The 24,227-nt window shown below is 43.8% G+C and overlaps 1 protein-coding gene across 2 annotated transcripts in view; it reads right to left on the minus strand.

The window, feature by feature from the left end:
- Positions 1–10,068: 10,068 nt before the first annotated feature.
- Positions 10,069–24,227, minus strand: part of LOC119951298 (prospero homeobox protein 1-like) — a 75,005-nt gene continuing 60,846 nt past the window's right edge. For both annotated transcript variants that reach the window (XM_038774377.1, XM_038774387.1), the window contains one exon: positions 10,069–14,099. In XM_038774377.1, coding sequence (XP_038630305.1) covers positions 13,914–14,099 — 186 coding nt within the window. In that variant the 3' untranslated portion in view covers positions 10,069–13,913. The remainder of the gene's footprint in view (positions 14,100–24,227) is intronic.

Consider the following 24,227-nt stretch of genomic DNA (forward strand, 5'->3'; position numbering starts at 1 on the left):
CGGAGACATTTCTTCAGCCAGAGAGTGGTGGGCCTGTGGAATTCATTGCCGCGGAGTGCAGTGGAGGCCGGGACGCTAAATGGCTTCAAGGCAGAGATAGATAAATTCTTGATGTCGCGAGGAATTAAGGGCTACGGGGAGAATGCTGGTAGGTGGAGTTGAAATGTCCATCAGCCATGATTGAATGGCGGAGTGGACTCGATGGGCCGAATGGCCTTACTTCCACTCCTATGTCTTATGGTCTTATTATAAAGGGGTTGGTGTGAAATCCAGGACTGAATTCGCTGTTCAAAGTGGAATCAAAGCTTTGTTTAAAAGTGTCTGGGTTTCGGAATTCAAATCATTAAGGGGAAGCATAATTCTGACAGGAGATTTTAAAGCATATTTTTGGGAGTAGCATTTGGAAACTCGCATGTGCCGGTCATCAGAGGGGGGGGGGGGGGGGGGGGGGGGGGGGGGTGTCTGAGGAGGTACCCCGTAACAGTCATTTGGCGTTCAGAGTGGAGAGTGTATTTGCCCACAGTCATCTGATATGCTTAAAAGGGGCTTTGTGTGTTAATGAGACATTGTAGCTTAAAATGCACTTTGTAATCCGTTCATCTTAAAAACTGTGTGTCATTATTAAGATAAAGGGGGAGTAATAGTTTTTTTTAAAATATTTTTTATTCTCCTTTTTCACATTTTCTCCCAAATTTACACCCAACAATAATCAGTAACAAATGTAATGCCAATCCCCATATCAATAACAACAATCCCATCCTCCCACCAAACCCCAGACATTGGCCCGCATGTTAACATAAACAAATGACAAAAAGGAATCAGGAATCACCCATAGTCACCATTAACACATACAATCCCCCTCCCCGCAACCCTCTCAGCCCCCAACCCCCCTAATATTCGATGTGATCCAATTCTCGAAAGTGCATAATGAATAACGCTCATGAATTGTAGAACCGCTCCATCCCTCCCCGAGTTCAAATTTGACCTTTTCAAGCGTTAAGAATTCCAGCAGGTCCCACCGCCATGCCAGGGCACAGAGTGGAGAGGTTGATCTCCATCCTAACAGGATTTGCCTTTGGGCGATAAACGAGACGAACACTACAACATCTGCCTCCGCACCCGTTTCCAACCCCAACTGGTCCGACACCCCGAATATGGACTCCTGGGAGTCCGGGTCCAGTTTCACGTGCACCAATTTAGAGATTACCCTAAACACATCCTTCCAGTAATCCTCCAGCTTTGGTCAGGACCAAAATATATGAACATTGTTTGCGGAGCACCCCACCCCCGGCAACGTTGGCGGGGGAGGGGGGAGGATTAATAATAATCCAATCTTTTCATATTTAATAAATGCTTTTTTCTTTGTTGTTAAAACTAAATAGCGGTCCTGTGACTCTATTTCCCACGGTTTATTAAAAAAAGTAAAAGGTGCGGTCTTTTGAGCCAGGTTTCCACTCTGGATCTTCAGGATCAGGCAGCACGGTGACACAGTGGATAGCAGGGACGTGGATTTAATTTCGGTCTTAGGTGGTGGTCAAAGTGTAATTTGCACTTTCTCCCCGTGTCTGCGTGGGTTTCCTCCGGGTGCTCTGGTTTCCCTTCACAATCCAAAGATGGGCAGGTTAGGTGGATCAGCCATGCCAAATTGCCCTTTACTGTCCAAAAGGGTAGGTGAGGTTACTGGATAATGGGGATAGGGATATGGTGGGGGCCTGACCCCAGGTAGGGTGCTCTTTCAGAGGGTCGGTGCAGACTCGATGAGCCAAATGGCCTCCTTCTGCACTGTAGAATCAAAGAATTTATAGTGCAGAAGGAGGCCATTTGGCCCATCGAGTCTGCACCAACCCTGAAAAGAGTACCCTACTTAAGCCTACACGTCCACCCTATCCCTGTAACCGAGTACCCCACCAACCTTTTTTTGGACACTAACGGCAATTTAGCATGGTCAATCTGCCTAATGTGCACATCTTTGGACTGTGGGAAGAAACCAGTTGCTGAAGACAAGCAGGCAGTAAAGAAGGCAAATAGTATAGAATTTACAGTGCAGAAGGAGGCCACTCAGCCCATCGAGTCCGAACCGGCCCCTGGAAAGAGCACCCTACCTTAGCCAACACCTCCACCCTATCCCTGTAACCCAGTAACCCACCTAAACGTTTGGACACTAAGGGCAATTTAGCATGATCAATCTGCCTAACCTGCACATCTTTGGACTGTGGGAGGAACCCAGAGCACCCTGGAGTGGTGAAGGAACTGTGCTAACCACTGTGCTGCCCCATAGGGATTCTATGTTCGATGTAACATATGTTGCTGTTCATATGTTACATAGAACATAGAATCCATATGGGGCAGCATGGTAGCACAGTGGCTAGCACAGTTGCCTCACAGCTCCAAGGTCTCAGGTTCGATTCTCGGCTTGGGTCACTCTATGTGTGGAGTCTGCACGTTCTCCCCGTGTCTGCATGGGTTTCTGCCAGGTGCTCCGGTTTCCTCCCAGTGAAGTGAGGTGGGTTACACAAAGTGTACATGCTGCCCACTTTGTTTTCAGCGGGCAGAGGCAGTTCGTGAGTTACAACCCTGCAGCCGAAAATTGGGACACATGCACTTTGTGTCCATTATGTCTGAATTTTCACAGATCAGTGCCCCTATCTCAGTCATTTGCCTGTTGAGCCAGTTGCTTTGAGGCATGTAACAAGTTTTCTTCCCGTTTCTCCTGTTCTATTAGTATGTTGCTGCCCTTATAATAACACTGCAACAGCCACATGTAAATAGTAGTGCACACAGTCATATTACTGGATTAAATACAGAGATCTGGATAACTAATAAACTAAAGAGCTTGAGATCAATTCCCACCATGGCACTTTGCGAATTTGATTTCTGCTTGTAAGAAAGTTAGTTGAAATAAACCGCTGGCACCTGTATCCATGAAGTTCGCCAGTTAAACCTGCTGTCTGGCCTTTGTGACTCCAGCCATTGTAGTTGACTCTTAACCCCTCAGTTGTAAAAAATAGAAGAAGGCCTGCCTCACCCTTCTCAGGGCAACTAGCATTGGGCAGCAAATGCTGGCTTCCTTAGCGAAATCCACACCCTGTGAATCAATAATAAAGGAAAGTTGTTCAAAGTATTTTCCATTTCTCACCACTTCACCCTGATTAGTACAATTATTCTTGTTATAGTGAGAACATTTTCACTGTGTAGTAAATCGGGGGAGGGGTTACTTATTTTCGATGTAACTCCACTTCTCTTGACAGGACAGGCGACCAGAAACGTTATCAATGGATAGACTCAGATACTGGTGAGTGACCTTTTAATACCTCCCCCAAGTGTTTCCAGAACAGCATGTCCTTACTGCAGTGTCACACTCCATCTAGACAGTGTAGGCTGCCCATTGCCAACTGTTTGATTTTCATGAGTTGATCAAGTAGTGGCTGGATGGCGAAATGTGCGTTTGTTGTTTTATCTGATCATAGTTTTAAATCAAAATGCATCAAGCTTCTTTATTGAGCACAAAAATTACTTTCAGATGGAGTGGAACTACCAGGTGCTTGGAATGCACAGGTGTGGCAATAGAGCCTGCCCTGTCTGTGTCTCTCATTGTTTCCCAAATTTGCAATCCAAATATACAGTCAGTCTTGTCAAAATACAATCCAGTTGTTCCGGATCTGTTTCAAATTCAATTCTACTCTCTTACTTAAGACGTATCACAAGATAAATTTTCAGTGCATCCCCTGGAAAAGAAAAGATGAATTCTCCCATTTAACACTCTCATGTGTAGACCAATTGCAGGCCACTGACCTGTGTCCATCAACAGGAGCAGTGTAGAATACTGCTTACACTGCTTTTTTTATACATTGCAGTTTTAAGGTCATGCTCGATCGTGTGTTAGTTCTGTAGAGTGGGAACACTTTCCAGTTTCAGCATGCAGAGTTAAACATCAAATACGCAGGTCAAATGTCACACAAGTCAGATACAGAATAAAGGCCCTTCTAAGCAGGGGTGCCCAATTTATTTTCTATGGTGGTTTAGGCACTCCGGATGGGCCATCTGCAAAAGTTATTCGGACACACAGGAATAGAAATTGGTATGCTTTTTGCCTGTCTTTTTGCGTGTAAAACAGGGCATTGTGTTCCAATTTATGGCCATATGGATTCAGCACTTGCGCTGGAGGCATAACCACAATCATATTACTTCCAACTCTTCATTAGACATCCCTGGCACCTGCCAGAAATCAGCATTACATCAATTTAAATCAACAAAGAAGAGGACCATTCTGCAAATGTGTGAAACATAAGGAGCAGCGTGCTATGCAAGTCCTGACTAGTTTTTTTTTCAGTTCTACTGTAGCCTAAGTAGCATTCCTTAAAGGGCCCATTGGAAGTTGCTGAGTGGATGATGGGGGAAAAAGTGGAGTTCCTTATGTCATAGCATCACTGTGGGTGATATTGCTGAGCTCAGCTCTCCTAAATGGCCATTTTCCAGGACAAATCTGATTCCTACCACCTAGTGGGAAGCGGCAGTGTGAAGGGTTCTATTATATAAATGAGGCCTAAGAGGTCTAATTTTGGATGAGCTTCTGGCTTGGAGTTAAATAGCCACCCTATTTACTAGGTTTTGGCATGCAGCTCGTTAAAAATTCTCACTCTGAAAATGACTGATGGCACAGCGATTTCAGGACCAGTCATTCCTGGTGCACCGGTTTCCTCCCGCAAGTCCCAAAATACGTGCCGTTAGGTGATTTGAACATTCTGAATTCTCCCTCTGTGTACCCAGACAGGTGCCGGAATGTGGCAACTAGGGGCCTTTCACAGTGGCTTCATTGCAGTGTTAATGTAGACCTACTTGTGACAATAAAGATTACTATTATAGCTACTTCACAACAGAATCACGTGGTTGGTTTAGCAAACATTTATTGCTGATTTTTAAGCAATGATATTAATTAACTTTACATAATTTTCCTGCATACTTTTAAATTTCTCACCTTGGTCTGTTGTTTTTTTTCTCCTATTTCTTTCCTATCTCCTCTCATGCCCTCTGAGCTCATCTTGTCCATGAGACACATTTCCTGCTCTCCTGTGCCAAACTACTGACTACCCAACTTCCCTTCTTGGATCCCACGTTAGCTGACAGTGTTAATGGTTCTCTCTCCTGAGGTGTTGTCCTTCTTGATGTGTTATCTATGTTGGTCTAACATCGACTGCAACTGGATGCAGTAAAACGAGAAATAGGCTTCCGACACAGGAGATGGTCCAACACTGTTTTATTGAACCTGTTGATTGCTGTACATAATCTCCTGCGGGTTTACACTTTATTAACCTAACTGATAACCTCCTACTGGCTTGACCAGACTAGCTCTCTATCACATGGTGATGATGTTCATTGGCCTGTGCACTGCAACTATCTGCCTGGCCGTGTCCTGTGAGAGAGGGAGAGCCTTAATGCCCTGTGGGCTTTATAGTGGTGGTGTCCTGTCTGGTGATTGGTTGTTGTGTGTTCATTGGTTATCCTGTGTGTCAATCACTGCCTGTCTGCATCGCATGAGATACATGAGTGGATATTATGACACTTCTCTCCTTCATATCTACTATCAGCACCCCTCCATCTTCCATTTTCTCTCCAAAGTTCTTGAAAATGTTTTCACTTGCCAAATTCATGCCCATCTTTCTCCGAACTCCAGGTTAAAAGATCGCCCATTAGGTTCCACCCTACCAAGAGGTCTCTTATCAAAGCCACAAATAACAAAGGCAAGTAAACCCTCCTTGACCTTTCAGCCGCCTTTCACATGATTATTCAAACACCCCCCTCCAACACCTCCACCATTGTGAAGCTGGGTGGAACTGCACTCACCTGGCACCACTCTTATCTATCGAGTAACAAAAGCAAAATACGGCAGAGTCTGTAAATCTGAAATAGAAACAGAAAATGCTGGAAAGGCTCAGCAGGTTTGGTAGCTTTTGTGCACAGAGAGAGACTGAGTTAATGTTTTGATATGTCCCTTCTGTTAATGTTTCAATATGACTCCTCTTCGTTGTGCTTTTGACTCATTTGTAACAAAGGAACTGAAGCTGGAATTTTCATAATTGTTTTTCTCAAGTGAATTAGTAATGTGGTTTAGTTGAGGGTAAATTATGTACTTTATTTTTGAACTAAATAATTACATTTAGATTTACCCTCGGCATCAGTAAAATTAATAGACTGAAGAATAGAGACGTCTTCCTCTTCAAGGTGAATTGATTTATATCATTAGAATGACAACAACCATGACCATCTCCCCCTTCAACTTTATTTCCACTCTGCATTGTTATGATGAAGCCATTATAATCGTACTTTTGTAACAAAATCACCAACAAATTAGTATTTTTTCCTCGTCAAACTCTTCAACTCCAGTATTATGTAAATTAATCATTTGTTGAGGTTTCCACTTTGACCTCTGGGTTCTCTTTTAAAAGATGCATTTTTTTTGCTTACTTGTCTCCAGTTATTTCTACCCAGACTATCCTGGGCATCCTTAACCTTGCTCTACAAATTCACCTTTTCCTTTTCATACTTATCCAAATCAGGAGAGGAGGAAATTGCTTGGGAGTGTCATATGCTGCCTTGCTGATATACTGCGTAATAATGTGCTCCCTTACTGTATTGTTGGATTCAGATTTTTATCATCTATTACAGAAATAATTTACATCTGGAGCCAACAAGATAACACCAGAGAACTAAGGCTAATTTGATTTTGTAAGCAGGGTATGCAAGATTGCTGCACCCCAAGAGATAAAAACCAAATCCATTCACGTTAAGATTGCAAAAAAGATATTCAATACATTTTGCTATCATTCCAAACATTTAAAACCAGAAGAGTGCAGATACTCCTCAAAAAGCAGATTGCAAATGTGTTTTATGCCAAGACGTCCGCCCTGATTCCATAGTAGCCCTCCAGTCAACTGTTGTCAGTTCAAAACTGATTCCAAGATTTGGAACACATAACCATTGCTGCATTGCTTTGTGAATAAGGCATTGTTTGCCCTCTGAAGTGAATGTAAGGGCATGATGAAATGGCAGTATTTGAAAGAGAGTAGGGGAGTTATCCCTCATGCCCTGATTAACACTTAACATCTTACCCAATGCCACTAAAGTAGTGTAATTGATCATTTATCTTGTTACTGTCTGTGGGATCCTGCTGCACACAAAATGATCATGTTTCCTAGCATGGCAACAGAGACCATGCTTTGGAAAGTAATATTGGCTGTAAAGCACCTTGGGATGCCCCGAGTATATGAATGATGCTATATAAATTAAGTTCTTTCTTCATGTACAGATCGAGTAATTCCCCAGATTGTGCAATAATATGTAAACAAAAGTATTACAGTTACTCTTCACAGAAGTTATAGTTCTTGATAGATAATAATAATCTTTATGAGTGTCACAAGTAGGCTTACATTAACAATGCAATGAAGTTACTATGAAATTCCCCTAGTCGCCACACTCCGGCGCCTGTTCGGGTACACTGAGGGAGAATTCAGAATGTCCAATTCACCTAACGAGCACATCTTTCAGGACTTGTGGGAGGAAATTGGAGCACCCGGAGGAAAGCCATGCAGACACGGGGAGAACGTGCAGACTCTGCACAAACAGTGACCCAAGCTGGGAATACATTGGCCCTTGAGGAACTTTCCCGTTTAACCAGTAACTGACTTTCTAGTGTGTGCATATTAAAGTTTAGCACACACTGTAAATCCTAAGTGAGGTTACAAGTCTGAATACTGCGTGGACTTTAAATTCTGATAGGTACAATAGAAGTGTTGGTTTGAAACTGGAGTCAAGGCACAGTTTTGGGGGTGGTGTAGAAATTTTATCCAACCTGCTGTAGAAAATCTGAAACGAGCAGGCTTGCCCATGCTACACTGAACCCAGAAAGTAAAGGTGAAAGAATTACTCAACCACAACATCCTGCAAGTGTTGATAGGGGAATGAGAACATGGATATTTCACTAGAATTTGCCTATTCCATTCTTGGGTGACAGAGAAGTATACACCTATTGTGCTTTCTTTAACACAAGCTATATTGGGAGCTAAAACAAATACTGTGTGCTGAAATCTAGATGAATACACACCTTGATTTGTGCAGTCATTATTTATTAAAAAGAGAACGTGGGTCAAGATGATTTTGCTGAATATTTCTGCAATCTTTGTAAAGACTCGTTGATCTATCCGGTGTGATGTGAGTTACAAATGAGAAGATCCCAACTTTGAAATGAAAAAGTAAAGGCTTGCATTTATGTAGCAACCTTTCCCACCCTACTGGACATTTCAAAATGCTTTCCAGCCATGAAGTACTTTTTTATAAAAAGTGTAGTCACTTCATATAGGAAATGTGGCAGCCAATTTGTTGATTCCGCTAATAAAAATACAATAATGACAAGATAAGTTTTTCTGATGTTGACGGAGATACAAATATTGGCCAGGACATTATGCTTCTTTTATGTCTACCCGACAGGAACATCCCATCTGAAAGACAGCACCTCTGACAGGGCAGTGCTCCCTCAATATCGCACTGGAGTGCCAGCCTAGATTGTCATGCTCAAGTCCTGGAGTGGGATTCAAACTCACATCCTTCTGACCAACTGAGCCACAGCTGACATCCAAATTTGATTTCTGTTTTTTTTGGTGAGTTGGCCAATCCTATTAGTCACTGGTAAATTGAGAAATTTGATTAGTTTCTGATGAACAGATCAATCTTATTTGTCTCTGGTAACGTTTTCAAATCTCATTGGTTATTGGTGAGTTAGACAGTCAGACTGACTTCTGGTTAGTTGGCCGATTCTATTGAGAGAATATGGAGATTTTTTGTTTTGAAAAAAGATTGGAACAATTCCATTGCAGCAGGACCCTAACGCCTACAAACCATTCAACACTCAATAAGCAGTCACAAAGGCACAACTGTGATAACCAGTGGAACTCAGAAATGGCTCACTGATGCAGTGGTCATTTCTAGAGGTGATGGGTTGCAGTATATTATTGGAAAAATAAAGGGGAAGATTTCTTATGCTTCTATCATATCTGAAACGGTGTGCCTATCTTCATCACTGACATCAAACATAGTCATCAAATTATGTACACCTCTTTCAGATAAAATCAAAGCAATTGGCTCACCATTCCTCTTTCAGATAAATAATCAACAAAAATAATATCCCCCAACAGTAAGCAAGGACAAAAAGATAATGAGTTTGGTTAAATTCACTTTATTTTGCTTGGTACTCTAAATTCATCTGTACATTGACTTACTAGCTGCAAAAAGGTAAATTCACTCAAGGCATGTTTAAAAATACAAAATAACCATGTAAAAAAACACAAGCATTTTGGAGAGGGGGGTTAACTTGGTGCTGTGTGTATATAGAAAAAATAAACCTCAGTGACTAGCCAGGTACAAATAATCAAAGTCAAATATTTATGACTTCCTAGAATATTGTAATTCCTTGATTCTGACCTTCCCTGACTTTTATTTCAGGAATTTGTGAACTGTTCCTAGTATGAGATGTAAATCATGAAATTATTACGCGCTCACTCAATTTCAAGGTGCAGCTCTCCCACAACCGTCAGCTCACGAGAAAAGCAACAGTAGTTTGCAAACCAAAAGAATAAATATGTCGAAGAAATCTGTAAGGAGTTGCATCCAACTTGAATCTAAAGTTTTTTTCTTTCATGGGCTGTGGGCATCGCTGGCGAGGCCAGCATTTATTGCCCATCCATAATTGCCCTTGAGAAGGTGGTGGTAAGCCACCTTTGAACCACTGCAGTCCTTGTGTTGGAGGTACAATCACAGTGCTATTAGGAAGGTCACTCCAGTTTTTTTGATCCAGCAACTAAAGGAATGTCAATAGGTTTCCAAGTTTGATGGGACTGGTAGGTGGTTGTTTTCCTTGATTTTCTAGGCACGTTAAAAGGTGCTGTCAAAGGAGCCTGAAGGGGCAGCACGGTGACGCAGTGGTTAGCATCGCTGCCTTACGACGCCGAGGTCCAGGTTCGATCCCGGCTCTGGGTCACTCTCTGTGTGGAGTTTGCACATTCTCCCCCTGTATGTGTGGGTTTCGCCCCCATTACCCAAAGATGTGCAGGGTAGGTGGATTGGCCAGGCTAAATTGCCCCTCAATTGGAAAACATGAATTGGGTACTCTTAAATTTATTTATTTTTAAATCAAAGGAGCCTCAGCGCGCTGTTGCTTTACACTTGGATAGTACACATTGCAGTCACGTGCGCATGTGGCAAAATAAATTAATGTTTACGATGATGGTTGCAGGGCAGCACGGTGGCCCAATGGTTAGCACTGCTGCCTATGGCACTGAGAACCCGGATTCGATCCCGATCCCAGGTCACTGTCTATGCAGAGATTGCATATTCTCCCCGTGTCTGCCTGTGTTTCGCTCCCACAACCCAAAGATTTGCAGGTTAGGTGGATTGGCCATGCTAGATTGCCCCTGAATTGAAAAAAATACCATCTGCTGCCAGAGATCAGAATGATGGTAAGGAGGAAGTCAAGAAGAGGTTTAAACAGTAACTTACCATCACCCTCGATGGCCTCAGTAATGTCAGGTGTCATACACTTTGTCACAACCGGACTTATAATTTGCAGCACCATCTTCTCAGGCTCAATGGATGGAGCAATGCCTTGCTGTTATTGGCAACCTTGTCCTTGAAGGATAGAATGTTAAAGATTGGGTGGCTCTGTGTTTGGGTGATGGAACTGCCATAGCTGAATAATTATGTGGAGGCAGCAAGACGTAGGTGTGAGGGTGGCATCATTGGTGGACGTGTGTGCGGGTGTGATGTAGTATGTGAATATTAGGTGTGAGCCTTGAGCGTTAGTGAGTGTTAGTAATGGGGGTCTGGTGCAATGTGTAACATGAGACCAGATGGTTTGATCAAGATGCATTCACTGATCTTGACTATGAATGGGAGGTCATTAAACTTCGTTTGGCACTGGTCCTCGAGGTCAGACACCAGGCTTTGACCTCCTTTGTTACCTGCTCTCATTCCCTTCGGATGGTCTGCCAAGGGCCACCTGGTTCCCCATGGAAACTTGGTAACTCTTCTTCTGTCCTATTCTCTAATGGCTCCTGTCCCTGGCCTGGTGATCCATATTCCTTGCTCAATATTCCACAAACATAAATCTGCAACAGCATTCTGTTATCCAATACACAGTCACTTTCAGATGGATAACTCTTAAATAGTTGAAATCCAGCAGGAGCACATAGTATCCTCCTGTTGAGTGTGCAGCCAGCCTACAAGGTGGGCCTCTCTGGGTTGCATGCTCCAATCATTTCACCGAGGAGATACCATGCAATTTGCAGATGGTGGGCAGGTCACAAACAACACATTTGCAAATACTCCAAGTAAACTTTGTGAGGTTGGGGATGGGGTGGTCAGAGAGGACAAATGAGATCTCCTTTTCCTTCTTCAAGTGAAAATGTTATGTGTTTATAAGGTAAATAATAAATCCAATAAGGAATTCAGGTGAAACTTCTTAAGTGGTGACTATGTAGAACTTGTTACCTTAGAGTAGTTGAGAGGAATAATAGGATAAATTGAATAGAAAGCTAGATACATAAAGAAGAAAGATATAGATGGATAGGTTTATTTGCTGAGATGAATGGAGCTTCCTTTAGTTTGTGTGGAACATAAACACAACAATGATCATTTGTACTTATACAGCGCCTTTAACATCGTAAACCATCCCAAGGTGCCTCATAGGAGCCTTGTCAAACAACGCCATGCCACAGAAGATGTTAGTGCAGGTGACCAAAAGCGTGGTCAAAGAGTTAAGTTTTAAGGAGAGAAAAGTAGAGAATCATAGTATCTGTACAGTGCAGGAGGAGGCATTTTGTCCCTTTGAGTCTGCACCGATCTTTCGAATGAACACTCTACTCTATCCCCATCACCTGATAACCTAACCTGCACATCCCTGGTCACTAAGGGGCAATTTAGCATGGCCAATCCACCTAACCCACACATCTTTCGACTGTGGGAAGAAACCGGAGCACCCGGAGACACGGGGAGAATGTGCAAACTCCACAAGGACAGTGTCCCAAGGCTGGAATTGAACCTGGGTCCCTGGTGCTGTGATGCAGCAGTGCTACCCACTGTGTCACCATGCTGCCCCTGTAGGACCTTGGTGGTGAAGATATGGCCATCAATTGTGAAGAAATTAAAACAGGAACGGTGAGCTGAGTGGCCTGTTTCTGTGCTATAAAATTCTATAGAATAAAGCATGAGTTTTAAATTTTGCTACACAAAATGCATACAGAAAATCTTCATTATGTAACGAAAACGCAGCTGAGACATTTTAACAGAAAAAGTAAACAAGCAAAAAATGATGATGCCTCTACCTTTTGACCTCTCATGTGCCATCAAATGAGCGACAGCCAGAAGTGGTTGATCATGTGCCACAAACTATCTGCATCTAATCAATTTAAGTAATGAATCTTACTGCCCAGCAATAACAACAGAAATCAATAAGTAAATGTCAAAAGCGGTCCAAAGTGCAATGTTCCATCAGGGAGTTTGATGAGACAGTATGTAGCTGAACACCTCTGATTACATTCTCCAACACCCAGTGCAGCCAACATGATTACAGCCAGTGCAATCAGAAAATCCCATGCATGATGCATGCTATTTCCTGACATCGATAATGCAGACTTCTTTGTAAGAAGTTGGTCAAGAACATGTTCACCCCTTTTGTTTAACCAGCTCTATAACATGCCATCAAGTTGCAGATAAGAGCGGTACAGTGGGAGCCAGGGGTTTATTATCGAACTCAGCTGTGATCGTTCCATCCCTATTGGGAAAGTTTGTCCTCCGAGTCTTACTTTGCTATATTTTTACAACATCACTTCTTTTTAAAACTATTAATATTGCTGAGCATAGCTCTCTACCCTCTCACTTGTTTTATATCTTCACACACTATTTAATTTCCCTTTGGGGAGAAATGTCGGAAGATTTAGCAGGCTAATTATCCTCCTGTTTAACTGAATCATGAACGCTTCTTCCATGGTCATCAAGTTCTGGAGTGTGACTTGAACCAAGAGCTTCTGACTCGGAGGTGGGGGGGGGGGGGGGGGGGAGGTGCACTACCTATTGAGTCATAAGACCTCTTGCCGAGCCACTGCTGAAAAGGCATGTAATCTTGGATTTCCTCCCTTTGTGTCTGGAGAGCCCCTGCTTGGCCCCCAGTTTCTGAACCACAGAGTTTGGTGAATAGGCAACCTGCTTCAAGACTTCTGGAGCACCCCCTTTGGTTGATGATGATATTCATGTTGAATTTCTTGCCCCCCTCCAACTCCTCCAATCTCACTCAGCAGGGCTCCGATTTGGAAAGCAGTGGGATGGGGTTTGAGTTGATGTCCTTCCATTTTGTGGTACCGTACACCAATTCTTGAGGGCACAGCACCCTCCAACAAAAGGATTGCATTTTCTTTAGCAAAGAGGTTGCCAATGTTAATCATTATCAACTGCGGCAGGTTCATATCTATAATGTCTGACCTGAATGAGACCACTAAATTATTCTTTCCACAACCAGGAATTCTCATCCCATGTAAGAAGAGGAATTCCGATTGATGTAATCTTCAACATGCAAAAAGCTTAAATGACGCAGTGGGTGAGAGGCAATGGAACCCACTATTGTACCTTTGAACATAGCAATAGCAGCAGGCCATTCATCCCCTTGAATCTGCTTCACCATTCAATTTGATCATGGCTGACATGCACCTCAACTCCTACACCTGCCTTAACTCACACTGCTGGTACCCTTAAGAAAAATCTATTGATCTCAATTCTGAAGGTTCCAATTGTCGGCCAGTATCAGAATGTTCAAGTGCTGCAGATTGTTGCCCCTCTCGCTCTTTCAGCGCCAGAGGCTGGTGCAGCCCATAATCCTAATTGTACAGGGCATCTTGGAGGCTCCCCTGAGAATTAAATGCCTCGGGGACCTCGCTGTCCAGTTTACAGATCACCTTATAAATGCTTTTCTTCCAGGAAGGGTCCGAGTCTTTCCCGGAATAGATTGCGTTAAAAAATTCTCGAAGTGTCACCTCCGCAACTTCCAAAAACTGCTTGGGAATCTGAGGGAATAAAAAAAAGAATAGCAAATGCAAGTATGATGATTCAGTCAGTGACAGTGAGCCCTACAAAACAACAGCCACTTTCCTGCCAGCAAAATGTGGAATAGAATGTATCTTCAACCCCCTTTCATTTGTTAGATAATTTCTTTATTTCCCTTGTGGGGCAATCTAGAATGAGAGGCCACGGATATAGATTGAAAGGCAGTAGATTTAGAACTGGGATGAGAAGGAACTACTTCTTGCCGAGGGCGGTGAATTTGTAGAACTCACTGCCCCATAGCGTGAGGGAATCGGAATCATTAAATGGTTTCAAGAAAGAGATAGTTATATTTTTGATTTAAAACAGGTTAAAGGGATATGGGCGACAGTTGGGAAGGTGGATTTGAGACCAGGAAGAGATCAGTCATGATCTGATTGAATGGCGGAGCAGGCTCAAAGGGCTGAAATGCCCACTTGTCCTCCTAATTCCTATGTTTATCTCCCTCTAGGCTCTCAATGGTTCATAGTGTGTTACCAATGCAGTCCTACACCACAAGGCAGGGAGGTCACAGGACTGATACTCAGCCTAAGCAAAGATAGATGGAATAGCATTAAAGGTGCTAAAATGTGTCCTTCCTCTCTGCCATTCTCCATTAACTTGAGCTCATCCAAAACTCCGCTGCTTGTATCACAGCAGGTCCCACTCACCCAATACCCCTGTGATTGCTGACCAGTGTTTGCGCCCGGCCTATCAACACCTTGATTTTTCAATTTTTCATCCACATCTCAAATCCAGATTAATAACATTGAAACTCCACCTGATCTACAATCCTCTGAGATCACTACCCCCGACCAAGCCTGGTCACTTGAACAACCCCAATTTTTATCCCCACCATTAGTGGCCATGACTCGAGCTTCCTGAACCCTAAGCTTTAGAATTCCTTTCCTAAACCTCTTCACATATTTATGTCGCTTCCTTTCAGATTCCCCTTAAAACCCAACTCTTTGACCAAGCTTTTAACCTGATATTTTCTTATGTAGCTCAGAGTCAAATCTTGATAGCTATCCTATGGAACACCTTTGGACATTTTGCCCTGTCAAAGGTGTTATAGAAATGTGTTGTTGCTGTTAGTTTGTTGAGCTAAGAAGATGGGGAGGAGGGCAGCACGGTGGCCTAGTGGTTAGCACAACCGCCTCATGGCGCTGAGGTCCCAGGTTCGATCCCGGCTCTGGGTACTGTCCGTGTGGAGTTTGCACATTCTCCCCGTGTCTGCGTGGGTTTCGCCCCCACAACCCAAAAATGTGCAGAGTAGGTGGATTGGCCACGCTAAATTGCCCCTTAATTGGAAAAAATAATTGGGTAATCTAAATTTATTTTTTAAAAAAGAAGATGGGGAGGAACAAAATCAGCAAATGTTTCTGCTCCCAGTCACTATCCAGTGACAGATGCCAGAGAGGCCTGTTTGGATGTTGCAGAGAACAGGGTTACAATTGGTGGTGGTGATTTGGAAATTATGATGGAAAAGTGGGGCTGTATTTGAGAGGGGAGCAGGTCAAATAGGACAGGTGCCCACTCCATCACATACCCGCCCACCCAAACATATCCCCCAAAATAGGCAACCTACCCACCACATTCAAATAAGTAATCAAATGTCAATTAGCCTTGTTACCATGCCAATTGACCCCGATTAATAAAAGCAAAATACTGTAGATGCTGGAAATATGAAATAAAAACAGAAAATGCTGGGTAATCTCAGCAGATCTAGCAGCATCTGTGAGAGAAAGAGAGTTAATATCCTGGGGGGGGAGATTTGTTAGTGCTCTTTGGGGGGGGTTTAAACTAATTCAGCAGGGGCATGGGAATCTGGGTTGTAGTTTTGGGGTACGGGAGATTGAGAGTATAGAGGTCAGGAGCACAGATTTGACTTCGCAGGAGGGTGCCAGTGTTCAGGTAGGTGGTTTGAAGTGTGTCTACTTCAATGCCAGGAGTATACGAAATAAGGTAGGGGAACTGGCAGCATGGGTTGGTACCTGGGACTTCGATGTTGTGGCCATTTCAGAGACATGGATAGAGCAGGGACAGGAATGGTTGTTGCAGGTTCCGGGGTTTAGGTGTTTTAGTAAGCTCAGAGAAGGGGCAAAAAAGGGGGAGGTGTGGCGCTGCTAGTCAAGGACAGTATTACGGTGGCGGAAAGGATGCTAGATGGGGACTCTTCTTCCGAGGTAGTATGGGCTGAGGTTAGAAACAGGAAAGGAGAGGTCACCCTGTTGGGAGTTTTCTATAGGCCACCTAATAGTTCTAGGGATGTAGAGGAAAGGATGGCGAAGATGATTCTGGAAAAGAGCGAAAGTAACAGGGTAGTTGTTATGGGAGACTTTAACTTTCCAAATATTGACTGGAAAAGATATAGTTCGAGTACATTAGATGGGTCGTTCTTTGTACAATGTGTGCAGGAGGGTTTCCTGACACAATATGCTGACAGGCCAACAAGAGGCGAGGCCACATTGGATTTGGTTTTGGGTAATGAACCAGGCCAGGTGTTAGATCTGGAGGTAGGTGAGCACTTTGGAAACAGTGTCCACAATTCGGTGACCTTTACGTTAGTGATGGAAAGGGATAAGTATACCCCACAGGGCAAGAGTTATAGCTGGGGGAAGGGCAATTATGATGCCATTAGACATGACTTAGGATGTGTAGGTTGGAGAAGTAGGCTGCAAGGGTTGGGCACACTGGATATGTGGAGCTTGTTCAAGGAACAGCTATTGCATGTTCTTGATAAGTACGTACCAGTCAGGCAGGGAGGAAGGGGTCGAGCGAGGGAACCGTGGTTTACCAAAGAAGTGGAATCTCTTGTTAAGAGGAAGGAGGAGGCCTATGTGAAGATGAGGCGTGAAGTTTCAGTTGGGGCGCTTGATAGTTACAAGGAAGCGAGGAAGGATCTAAAGAGAGAGCTGAGACGAGCAAGGAGGGGACATGAGAAGTTTTTGGCAGGTAGGATCAAGGAAAACCCAAAAGCTTTCTATAGGTATGTCAGGAATAAAAGAATGACTAGGGTAAGAGTAGGGCCAGTCAAGGACAGTGGTGGGAAGTTGTGTGTGGAGGCTGAGGAGATAAGCGAGATACTAAATGAATACTTTTCGTCAGTATTCACTCAAGAAAAAGATAATATTGTGGAGGAGAATGCTGAGACCCAGGCTATTAGAATAGATGGCATTGAGGTGCGTAGGGAAGAAGTGTTGGCAATTCTGGACAAGATGAAAATAGATAAGTCCCCGGGGCCGGATGGGATTTATCCTAGGATTCTCTGGGAAGAGATTGCTGAGCCTTTGGCTTTGATTTTTAGGTCATCATTGGCTGCAGGAATAGTGCCAGAGGACTGGAGGATAGCAAATGTGGTCCCTTTGTTCAAGAAGGGGAGTATAGATAACCCCGGTAACTATAGGCCGGTGAGCCTAACGTCTGTGGTGGGTAAAGTCTTGGAGAGGATTATAAAAGATACGATTTATAATCATCTAGATAGGAATAATATGATTAGGGATAGTCAGCATGGTTTTGTGAAGGGTAGGTCATGCCTCACAAACCTTATCGAGTTCTTTGAGAAGGTGACTGAACAGGTAGACGAGGGTAGAGCAGTTGATGTGGTGTATATGGATTTCAGTAAAGCGTTTGATAAGGTTCCCCACGGTCGGCTATTGCAGAAACTACGGAGGCTGGGGATTGAGGGTGATTTAGAGATGTGGATCAGAAATTGGCTGGTTGAAAGAAGACAGAGAGTGGTAGTTGATGGGAAATGTTCAGAATGGAGTTCAGTTACGAGTGGCGTACCACAAGGATCTGTTCTGGGGCCGTTGCTGTTTGTCATTTTTATAAATGACCTAGAGGAGGGCGCAGAAGGATGGGTGAGTAAATTTGCAGACGACACTAAAGTCGGTGGAGTTGTAGACAGTGCGGAAGGATGTTGCAGGTTACAGAGGGACATAGATAAGCTGCAGAGCTGGGCTGAGAGGTGGCAAATGGAGTTTAATGTGGAGAAGTGTGAGGTGATCCACTTTGGAAAGAATAACAGGAATGCGGAATATTTGGCTAATGGTAAAATTCCTGGTAGTGTGGATGAGCAGAGGGATCTCGGTGTCCATGTACATAGATCCCTGAAAGTTGCCACCCAGGTTGATAGGGTTGTGAAGAAGGCCTATGGTGTGTTGGCCTTTATTGGTAGAGGGATTGAGTTCCGGAGCCATGAGGTCATGTTGCAGTTGTACAAAACTCTAGTACGGCCACATTTGGAGTATTGCGTACAGTTCTGGTCGCCTCATTATAGGAAGGACGTGGAAGCTTTGGAACGGGTGCAAAGGAGATTTACCAGGATGTTGCCTGGTATGGAGGGAAAATCTTATGAGGAAAGGCTGATGGACTTGAGGTTGTTTTCGTTAGAGAGAAGAAGGTTAAGAGGTGACTTAATAGAGGCATACAAAATGATCAGAGGGTTAGATAGGGTGGACAGCGAGAGCCTTCTCCCGCGGATGGAGGTGGCTAGCACGAGGGGACATAGCCTTAAATTGAGGGGTAATAGATATAGGACAGAGGTCAGAGGTGGGTTTTTTACGCAAAGAGTGGTGAGGCCGTGGAATGCCCTTCCTGCAACAGTAGTGAACTCGCCAACATTGAGGGCATTTAAAAGTTTATTGGATAAGCATATGGATGATAAGGGCATACTGTAGGTTAGATGGCCTTTAGTTTTTTTCCATGTCGGTGCAACATCGAGGGCCGAAGGGCCTGTACTGCGCTGTATCGTTCTATGTTCTATGTTAACGTTACGAGTCCATATACCCCTTCTGTAGACTGGTTTGCTCCAAGAATCCAGGGGCTGCCTTTTCTTGCAGTCCCGGCAGCTGCCATTGACGCAGTCTGAACTGATGGAGCTATCGACCAATCGGATTGGCTGGCAGTTCCAGAAGGTAGGACTTCCTCCCCGCTGCACTGCATTGCATTATGGTTGTGGGAAGAGATGATGTGGAGTATGTCATCTCCATGTTGACTCTACTTCTGGGGTTAGTGTATGGGGGGGGGGGGGGGGGGGGGGGGGGCGGGAGGGTTCGAACCAATCGTTCCCCCCTCACCCCCATATTATTCAGTGAGTGATTTTTGTTAGGCTGGATTGCTAAATATTTCCATAATTTCCTCCCCTCCCATATCTCAATCTGTGTTTGCACGTTGAGAGCCAGTGCAGCCAATAGTCCCACTATTCCTCTACATCCAGCCACTGAGCAGTAGAAGCTCCACGGCAAGCTCATAATTAAACCTCTTGTCTCTCACTCTCTCTGTGCAGGGAGGTGCATGTGGGCAGGTAATAACAAGATAGTTCGGGTGTGACACAAATCAGTATCTCAACATCAAACCATAGATCCAATATTCCTTGCCAACAGGCCCTCTTTCACAGAATGCATCCCAATGCAAATGCTAACAATCAGAACAAAACAATTAAATGCTGGGAATATGTGACAAGTCAGCCTCTGAAAGAGAAAGACTAACTAAAGTGTCTGACATCACCCTGGATAACATCCATACTGATGATTAAAGATTCCATCCAGAACGTGAACCTTGACTGTCAACTGATCATCTTTATATCACCAGAAGTTTTGATTACACATGCTGGAGGTAAGGTTGCCAAATCTCTACTATGTCATCCCCACTCTCACCAGGTCACAGAAACATAGTAAATAGGAGCACGATGAGGCCATTCAGCCCTTCGTGCCTGCTCCACCATTCATTATGATCATGGCTGATCATCCAACTCAAGGAAAAAGCATACAAAGTGGCAAAGATTAGTGGGAGACTAGAGGACTGGGAAATCTTTAGGGGCAACAGAAAGCTACTAAAAAAGCTATAAAGAAGAGTAAGATAGATTATGAGTGTAAACTTGCTCAGAATATAAAAACAGATAGTAAAAGTTTCTACAAATATATAAAACAAAACAAAAAAAGAGTGGCTAAGATAAATATTGGTCCTTTAGAGGATGAGAAGGGAGATTTAATAATGGGAGATGAGGAAATGGCTGAGGAACTGAACAGGTTTTTTGGGTCGGTCTTCACAGTGGAAGACACAAATAACATGCCAGTGACTGATGGAAATGAGACTATGACAGGTGAGGACCTTGAGATGATTGTTATCACTAAAGAGGTAGTGATAGGCAAGCTAATGGGGTTAAAGGTAGACAAGTCTCCTGGCCCTGATAGAATGCATCCCAGAGTGCTAAAAGAGATGGCTGGGGAAAATTGCAAATGCACTAGTGATAATTTACCAAAAAATCACTACAGTCTGGGGTGGTCCCGACGGATTGGAAATTGGCAAATATGACACCACTGTTTAAAAAAGGAGGTAGGCAGAAAGCGGGTAATTATAGGCCAGTTAGCTTAACTTCGGTAGTAGAGAGGATGCTGGAATGCATCATCGAGGAAGAAATAGCGAGGCATCTGGATGGAAATTGTCCCATTGGGCAGGCGCAGCATGGGTTCATAAAGGGCAGGTCGTGCCTAACTAATTTAGTGGAATTTTTTTAGGACATTACCAGTGCGGTAGATAATGGGGAGACAATGGATGTGGTATATCTGGATTTCCAGAAAGCTTTTGACAAGGTGCCACACAAAAGGTTGCTGCATAAGATAAAGATGCATGGCATTAAGGTAAAATAGTAGCATGGATAGAGGATTAGTTAATTAATAGAAAGCAAAGAGTGGGGATTAATGGGTGTTTCTCTGGTTGGCAATCAGTAGCTAGTGGTGTCCCTTGGGGATCAGTGTTGGTCCCAGAATTGTTCACAATTTACATAGATGATTTGAAAATGAAAATCACTTATTGTCACAAGTAGGATTCAAATGAAGTTACTGTGAAAAGCCCCTAGTTGGAGTTGGGGACCAAGTGCAATGTGTCCAAGTTTGCAGACGACACGAAGATGAGTGGTAAAGCAAAAAGTGCAGAGGATACCAGAAGTCTGCAGAGGGATTTGGATAGGTTAAGTGAATGGGCTAGGGTCCGGCAGATGGAATACAATGTTGCCAAATGTGAGGTTATCCGTTTTGGTAGAAATACAGCAAAAGGGATTATTATTTAAATGATAAAATGTTAAAACATGCTGCTGTGCAGAGAGACCTGGGTGTGCTAGTGCATGAGTCGCAAAAAGTTGGTTTACAGGTGCAACAGGTGATTAAGAAGGCGAATGGAGTTTTGTCCTTCATTGCTAGAGGGATGGAGCTTAAGACTAGGGAGGTTATGCTGCAATTGTATACAGTGTTAGTGAGGCCACACCTGGAGTATCGTGTTCGGTTTTGGTCTCCTTACCTGAGAAAGGACATACTGCCGCTGGAGTGTGCAGAGGGGATTCACTAGGTTAATCCCAGAGCTGAAGGGGTTGGATTACAAGGAGAGGTTGAGTAGACTGGGACTGCACTCGTTGGAATTTAGAAGGATGCGGGAGGGATCTTATAGAAACTTATAAAATTATGAAGGGAATAGATAGGATAGATGCGGGCAGGTTGTTTCCACTGGCGAGTGAAAGCAGAACTAGGGGGCATAGCCTCAAAATAAACGGCAATAGATTTAGGACTGAGTTTAGGAGGAACTTCTTCACCCAAAGGGTTGTGAATCTATGGAATTCCTTGCCCAGTGAAACAGTTGAGGCTCCTTCATTAAATATTTTTAAGATAAAGATAGTTTTTTGAAGAATAAAAGGGATTAAGGATTATGGTGTTCGGGCCGGAAAGTGGAGCTGAGTCCATGAAAGATCAGCCATGATCGCATTGAATGGCGGAGCAGGCTCGAGAGGCCATATGGCCTACTCCTGCTCCTAGTTATGTTCTTGTGTTCAATAGCTTAATCCCCTTTCGAAGTTCCAACATATTAATTGCTTGAAGTGTTACTGGGGATTGAAATGAAGAGCCCAAAAATGGGCATGGTGATTGTGATGTGCAATTAACCCATGCCCATTGATTGAAATGCAGGCTGTCTGATTGTTTGAAACATTTCTGCTTGTAGCAAGTGTTGAATTGTTGATTGGCCACATGCTTCTGAAGGGGAGTCAAAATCATAAAACCTTAGCACCATTTAAAACTTGCCTCACCTTTATTTAGGAAAACGCATGTGGTTGCTGCAGGTGCCAGGAGTTGTGTCGGAAATGAATCAGTCTTGGGAAACAGTGCAGAAAAGGAGAGATTGGTCTCCAAGAAATTTAGGTGCTATACTGGTGGCCTTGATGGAGAGGAAGAGAGATGTTCTGTATTTGCAAAGGGCCCTCCAGACAGGATCAATAGGCAGGGGCAGCAAGTAGCCATAGAGATCAATGTCGTGTCAAGCCACAAGTACTTGGGACACAGTACCGCAATAAGTCCTACAACCTCATACAAGTGATCAAAGGCAGTGAATCCATCTTCAAATGCCATGTTCCACCAACTGTACCAGTAGCCTCAGATACTGTTGAATTCATCAAACCACTTGCTAATTCCACTTCAAGTCACAAATCGTGTTATCTTGGAACTATATCACAGTTCCTTCACTGTCGATGTCACTGGGTGAAAATCCTGAACTCCCTCCCTAATGGCACTGCAGATATACCTAACCCACATGGACTGCAGCAGTTCAAGAAGGCAGCTCACCACTATCACCTACTTAAAAACAATTAAGAGTGGACAATAAATGCTTGCCTTACCAATGACACTCACATCCCAAGAATATATATTTTTTTAAAACGTGATTCATTTACCAACAGTCCCGAACAAAGAAAAGTACAGCACAGGACTAATGTCTAACATTCATATCTTCACCTTACCATCACACACTTCACACTGTGGAAACCTCAGATCCACACCTCACAACTTGCACGCCCTGCCAACTATTCAGCTATGACAGCCATATCACTCAGATTGTCTGACACACTCTCCTCTCCCCTGCAGGAAGAAATGGTGCACAAGCACACAACCAGGCACAGGAAACATTCCGAAAGTGGCAGTTGTCTGAAGTCCTAACCCAGAAGTGTTTTCCATTATTGGTATGGTCGTTACTGAGCCGAGAGCTGATGATATTGAGACCAAAGATGACAGTATCCTCATTACTAATCTTCCTTTTCACACCCCATTTCCTCTTCATCTCACAAACCCTTCCGATTTACAAGCTGCAGACAATGTAAGCATGCATTTCTTATCCACACGGAGAGTCACCCGGGGCCGGGATCGAACCTGGGTCTTCACGTCTTGAAACAACAGCGCTAACCGCTGCACCATGGTGGCGGCCCTTCAGTGTTTTTTTAAAAATAAATTTAGAGTACCCAATTCATTTTTTCCAATTAAGGGGCAATTTAGCCTGGCCAATCCACCTACTCTGCCTATCTTTGGGTTGTGGGGGCGAAACCTTCGCAAACACGGGGAGAATGTGCAAACTCCACACGGACAGTGACCCAGAGCCAGGATCGAACCTGTGACTTCGGCGCCGTGAGGCAGCAGTGCTAACCACTGTGCTACTATGCTGCCCACCCCTTCAGTGTTAAGGAACTTGGAGATAGTGAGCAACAACTTGGTACAAGGCTTTGCGCCGACCTTTGGGCCATCCTTTCCAGCATCTAGCGGTGGCTTACTCCATTCATACCTTGCGGACCCAGCCATGATACAACATCTGATGGCTGATGTCTCAGCTTCCACAAGCACCAATCAGTCAATACCTGGGGACTGTCGTTGAAGTACAGATTGATGTCCGGTAGGGTTAACTTATTGCTCTGCAAGCTCTCACAAAATGAAATGCGATAATAATCTGTATTTGTGATATTGATTAAGAGATAAATATGGCGTAGGAAAACTCCCCTGCTCTTCTTCAGAACAGTGCTGATGGGCTTTTTCCTGACTACAAGACTCGTGTACAAACCACTACCACTACAGAACTGAGCTGCCACGTGTCATTAAATGTAATAACTGCTCCTTCAACAGAGCCTCAGTGACTACCCTTACAGAACAGTGGACAACAGACGGCAAAGTGTAACAAATATCTCCAGTTTCAACCCTGGAAGGATCCCCAGACTCATAAAAATTAATTGCCATAGACACCCCAGCCACTGGCAATGCCGTCCTCACTGCGCCCTGAGGCTGTAATTGGGGCAAATTTTAGTGAAG

The sequence above is a fragment of the Scyliorhinus canicula genome, chromosome 2 (assembly GCF_902713615.1).
Source record: "Scyliorhinus canicula chromosome 2, sScyCan1.1, whole genome shotgun sequence".
Taxonomy (NCBI): domain Eukaryota; kingdom Metazoa; phylum Chordata; class Chondrichthyes; order Carcharhiniformes; family Scyliorhinidae; genus Scyliorhinus; species Scyliorhinus canicula.